This window comes from Silurus aristotelis (genome assembly GCF_946808225.1).
Source record: "Silurus aristotelis genome assembly, chromosome: 7".
Taxonomy (NCBI): Eukaryota; Metazoa; Chordata; class Actinopteri; order Siluriformes; family Siluridae; genus Silurus; species Silurus aristotelis.
The window spans coordinates 16,106,448-16,112,447 of NC_139580.1; the positions used below are offsets into that span (position 1 = coordinate 16,106,448).

Genomic DNA, 6,000 nt, shown 5'->3' on the forward strand with positions numbered 1-6,000 from the left:
CTTTGCTGGAAATGTACATATCTGAAAATGTGTTGGACTCTGTAATTAGCTAATTGCATAAATGTTAAGCTCATGCACCAACACTAGCTCAATGTCATCTCATTATGATGAGTTTATTTACAGGAGGCAAATGGTTTGGTATGGTCAGCCTACTGTTGCATAACAGAATGGTAAACATTGGATTAAATTGGTTTGCAACCTTGGTAACACGTCTTGATTAACTAAATTATTAAATTTATTTCCACATTATCTTTGGCATTTTAGTCTAATCCATAATATCACAATATATAAATTTTTTATACACTGCACCTGCACATTGAAAGTTTATGTTGTAGTACGGTATATCTCCTGACATGTTAGTAAAGATTTATTATATCCTGTGGGGAAAAAAAGGTTTTGTGCTATTTCATCAGTATAAAGACAATCCAGGAACCACTTAAACTTTTCTAGCATCTCCCACTGAAACCAAGTATTGGTTGAGTTAAAAGCCTAGAAAAATAATTCATAGATGAATTTTCTTGTTCATTGATTTTCTATTCAAATATTTATTTTCTAGATGAATAGATGATCTTGTCAGAGAAGAGAAACGTTCAGAGGGTTTAGGTAAGTTAATATGTATAGTCTACAGTATAGAACATTAGAGTCAACATATACTATGTATTCTGATCAAACTCAGTGCACAGAAACATACCTTCAAAATAGTGGCTGTTATAAAAAAACAATACAGGCTGTTTTTCTTCTAAATAAAGTATGTGTAGAATTTCAAGTGAATATTATAAAAGTATCTTTGATGGTTTATTTACAGACTAGCCACTTACTCATATGTAGTATATTTCCAGTGGATTAGTTCCCTGCTATATTACACATAATAGGGCCTTCTAATTGGTGAAAGCGAGACAGAAATGCCCTATCAATCATCAGATCCCGGCAGACACAGTCATGCATCATGGCCAGCAAAATCACTTATAGTTTGAATATTGGTGACTAATTTACTAGAGTTCTTCTTACTAGAACTGTAACAAGAGCAGAACATATATCATAAAAGCTGTAATGTGTCACTGTAATGGATAGTGTGATTGCCCTGTTGTTTGTGCTGTTATAACTTAAACTTAATGATCTCTGACATTGCAAAGCGAAGCACTAAAAGGTTGAGACTGATGCTTTGTAATGCTGCTGTGTCTCAGTCATATCCAGTGGCACATAACAGAGAGTATTTTATTAAAACCTTAGGGAAAACTGCACATTATCTTTCATTATAACTATAGACATGCCCACAGAAAGAAAGAAAGCATTTGTAACTTCTCAGACAGGCAATACAAAGTGGCATTATGCAGTCACTATAATTGACTATTACATTAAAAAAGCAATACCGTAATTCACAGAAGGCTTGGATGGGGACCACTGCACTAATAGTTAGCCTTGCTGATGCCTAAGCTGGAATCATTTACAATACATCTCTTTTAGACATGTTTATACCATCCTGAACAATATCGTTTGTGAGTTTGAATTTAAAGTTATTATCAGAGCAACACAAGTTCAGGCGAAATGGCAGACTCATCAGGACATAAACACTAATGAGAGGAGACAGTACTTGGACAATTACACAGTTTCTGTCCATAAGTTAGAGATATAGCATTAAAAAGCTTGCAGAGCAATTAACAGAAAAAAGGCCCTGTTCCAAATGGTAGAGTTTTTGCTTTGGTAATGCCACTGAGGTGAGGACTTATAGTGTAGTCTTAAAGTTGCACATAAACATGATCCTTTGGGAAATTCAACAAGACTTTACATTATAGTTGTGTTCGCCAAAGTGTTGCCAACTTAATGATTTTGCTGATAGATCTGCTGACTCTTTAAATCCCTTTAGCAACTTCATTAAAAAAAAAAACCTAGCGACAAATCAAACCACTTTTTGAGCAGATCTGCCTGCTTTTTCCAGCTCACATCGCACCACAGCTACCCATTTTTATGAGTTTAGAAAGTAAGTAGTCATCTCACACCTAGTGTACAAAGCCCAATTTTGTTCCCCATTCTTTTCACCAAATAATTGCTGATCATCATTGTTACTAAGGACCAGTAACTGATTTCTATTGTTTTCAGCAACTAATTATTTATCATCATTGTTTCCAATGACCAATCACTGACTCTTTATCCTGCCTATGCATTTTGTACTTCAACATTTTTAAAAGCAATAACAGCAAGTTATTCAATTGGAAAATGTTTCCTATTGTTTATCATTCTGGACTGTTTATTGCTGCTGCTTCAATTTTTCTTGGTAGATATCTATAGCTACATGCATGAACAGCCTCTAACTTGTGGTGCCCGCACCCAGGATTCTTTCTGTAGGAAACCATTTATTCATATGGCAATCCATTATTACCTACTTGATATCTGATGGCATTATTGTCTATTTGAGAGCATCGAGTTGCATACATATGTCTTTATTGCTTCCTAGACGGTCTGCACAAAACCCTCAGCCACAATTAGTCTTAAATGCTATTGAGTCAGACGGCGTAGTAAATACACATAGAGGGCGCTCATGAGCACACTTTTCAAACTTAAACTGAGAAATAGGGCACACTGCCGCCTCGAGGACCTCACGGGTTCGTGCCAACGCCATTTGGGACAGGGCCGCGCCAAATAACTGCGCTGTGTGATAAAGTGTGCATGCATTCTCACGACTATTTATAGATTTTATTGATCCTATTTGAGATTTGAATGGTAAAAGTTTTCGACTCAGTATTATACTATTATAGGGGTCTGTGTGCACCTCCTCGGCTGCTGTACTACTGTGACCCTGCTGTATGGAGTAATGAGAGTGCGCACAGCTTTTCGGTCTCCGCTGTGAGTCGCACCACGAGTTCTGCTGCCGGTGCGATCCAGCGCTGTTCTCTGATTGGCTGATCAGCGCGTTCCGTCGATCACGTGAGCAATCCTCGTTCTGCGAACGGAGCAGCCTGGAGTGAAGCTCAGTAGCAGGGAGGCGGAGGAGGAGGAAATGTGCACCGAGAGCGCGCGCACAACATCTGCGACCCAGATAAACACACACACACACACACACACACGAGCCGGATGAAGGAACAGCTCACTTATAGGAGATGTATGCGCTAATTCTGGGAAGAAGCGGAGATGAACAGTTTGGTCCAGAGGAGCAGTGCAACTGCACCAGAACAGCGCAGGTGGAATGCAGCGTGAAAACCCGCAGTTTCACAGCACACTCGGGGTCTAACAGCGTGGCGAATAGAGGATATGTAAAGATTGATTAGATGAAGCTTGTGAGGCGGGTGGACCTGTAAGTTAGCTGTCGGACGAGATGAGGGCGGCGTGGGCAAACTTGGCGGCGCTGCTGCTGCTTTGCACTTGTGCAGGCGTGCTGCACTTCTGGAGTGGCGTGGAAAAGCGGATGGAGAGAAACAGACGTAGCGTCCAAGATCACAGCGCCGATCCCGAGCCTTCTCCGGACCTTCCGGGAACTTTTCGAGCTTTACTCGCCGTTCCGTCCGTGTCCCGTTCGCAGTCCCTTCACCCCAACACGAGCGATAATGAGAGGAAAGACCGAGGACGTGGATTCGAGTCCACGTTGCGCGAGCTCCACGCAGCGAAAAACCAAACAGAGCAGATTCTAGAGGACGGGATCTTTTGGAGTCGAAGTCTAGAAGATGGCGTGTCGGCGGGCTTCGGGGAGGAAGATGCCCGCACGTGGAAACAACGAGTACGCCGCGGCCGAGTCGTGTCTCTGGAGCCGGGCTGCGGCAGGACGTCCAACCAGCTGGCCACGTTCTCAGACGGATCTCGTGCGTGCGTGCGTTACGGCATTAACCCCGAGCAGGTGCAGGGGGAAACACTGTCCTACTACCTGGCCGCTCTGCTCGGGATCACCAACGTGCCGCCGCTCGCGCTTTTGCGCCTCGATGGTGAGCAGTGGACGCACGTGAGGGGGCGCATGGAGGCGCTCCAGTGGACACCGAGCGCCGTGGTGTCCCTCAGTGAGTGGATAGCTGAGCTGAGCCCGGCTGACGTGCCCGCTCCTTTTCACCGCTCCGGGGCCGGGCTGCTTCCGCTACAACCCGAGCTGCAAACCAAAAGCAAAGCGGATCTGCTCGAGCTGGTGCAGTGGAGCGACCTGCTGCTGTTCGACTACATCACGGCGAACTTCGACCGGCTCGTGAGCAACCTGTTCAGCCTGCAATGGGACGCCAAGGCCATGGAGAGAGACGCGAGCAACCTGCTCAGGACTCCTCGCGGCAGCTTGGTGTTCATCGACAACGAGGCTGGACTTGTGCACGGCTACCGCGTGCTGGACATGTGGGAGAAATATCACGGCGCGGCGCTCGGCTCCGTGTGCGTGTTCAGGAGGAAGACGGCCCGGCGCGTGGCGGAGCTGCACCGGCGAAGGGACACGCGCGCGCGCCTGCTGCAGCTCTACCGGGACAGCGAGCCTTTAGCGCACGAGCTCGGCTTTCTGTCCGACGAGCACGCCAGGATACTGCAAGTGCGAATAGACACAGTTCACGAGCACATTTTGCACTGTAAAGAAAGACACGAAAAACTGTAACGGCTTTCTTTCCGTTTCTTTTCTCTCTCGCGCGCGCGCGTGAATCCTATCACATTAGTATGGATAAGGACTGCTAGTTACCAAGGTGACCATCAGACCACGCGAACCGTGAACTGTGTTTAGTGGGACTGTAGAATATCTGGACTAGCTACCTCCTGTAGGGACAAACCTTTAAATGTGGCTGAATTGGCAACCGTTTGTTTTTTGTTGTTGTTGTTTTTGTATATGCGATTATTTTTTTTTATTTTTGTAAGCCTTAATTTCACAGGAAACAATGCATATTCCTAGGGATAGAATGAGTACTGATCAAAGTTCTTTGTACACACACTGGAGACAGGCCTATGTGCTGATGTATGCTGCTTCTGCCTTTTGATTTATAGGGATGCACTTATCCCACTATTTCCACTTAAGAAAGGCTTAAACTATGGTTAATAAAGCACCTGATTATTGATCCAGTCCTAAAATCAGTAACTGGGAAACTTTCTGCAAGCTGTTGCAAACAGCCACATGATGGTGTGTTTAATGATGTTGTGTCTTATGTTTCTTAGTTCTTGGGGTCTTGGGCCAGTAAAATATGCTGTGAAATATGTCACATAAAATCTAATACTGATCCTGTATCAAAAACAGAATAGGGGCCAGTGACACTGCTCAGTGCCAGATGGAGGAATCTCTATTTATCAGAATACTTTACTTGATAAACAAGTTATAATTTAGTGACAATGTTTCGGTCTTTGTCAATTAGTTTGCAGAGTGAGGCGAATCGGTAATATTCCCACTGCTGAAAGATCAGTGATTTGTATAAAAGGACATCTTTGATTATTTTCAGTAGCTTCACCATTTCATTCATGGCCTTGATAAAGTGGTGGGATGTGCATTGAATTGAAAGTGTGTTTTGGGGTTTTGCTTTGTGAACTCTGAATTTTATTTAACTAATTTAAATCACAATATGTGATAACATTCCAGTTCTTTTTTTATATTAAAAAATATTGTGTCATTTATACATGCCATTAAATCTAGTGGAACTGCAGGGTTTCACTATGTTGAACACTACAGCACTTGTCTGGTGTCTTCTTTCTCTATGCAGAAGAGATGTTTTATGAGACGTTTTTTTCCGACTTGTACACTGGACCTATTGTGACAATGCAATGTATTACTCATATTCTCAGTAACACTTCTTTTCATAGTTCATATAAGCCCCCTTTCTTCATAGCACACATTAGAAACAGGACATTCACAGTGCAGTGTTAATTCAGTGCTCCATACACAATAACACTTTATTGCAGGACTGCTCATATATCTGTGAAGACTGTCTTTAGTTCAGACTCAGTCTAAACCCAGGGGCTAAAATCAGCATTGTATTTGTACAAATATCAGTTCAATTGGCTAATATCTCATTGTAGGTGTGTGTGGTGGTGATTCTTGTGACTGTTTCAAGCCATTTAATATTG

General features: G+C 43.2%; 1 protein-coding gene across 1 annotated transcript; it reads left to right on the forward strand.

Moving 5' to 3' along the window:
* The first annotated feature begins 823 nt into the window (after positions 1 to 823).
* Positions 824 to 5,602, forward strand: fjx1 (four-jointed box kinase 1). The gene has a single exon (XM_083547286.1). The coding sequence runs from the start codon at positions 3,311 to 3,313 to the stop codon at positions 4,550 to 4,552; it is 1,242 nt and encodes a 413-aa protein (XP_083403412.1). The 5' UTR covers positions 824 to 3,310; the 3' UTR covers positions 4,553 to 5,602.
* The last annotated feature ends 398 nt before the right edge of the window (positions 5,603 to 6,000 follow it).

Excerpts from the sequence above, each read along its gene's own strand:
- fjx1 (XM_083547286.1), top strand. The coding sequence starts at position 3,311 with ATGAGGGCGGCGTGGGCAAACTTGGCGGCGCTGCTGCTGCTTTGCACT.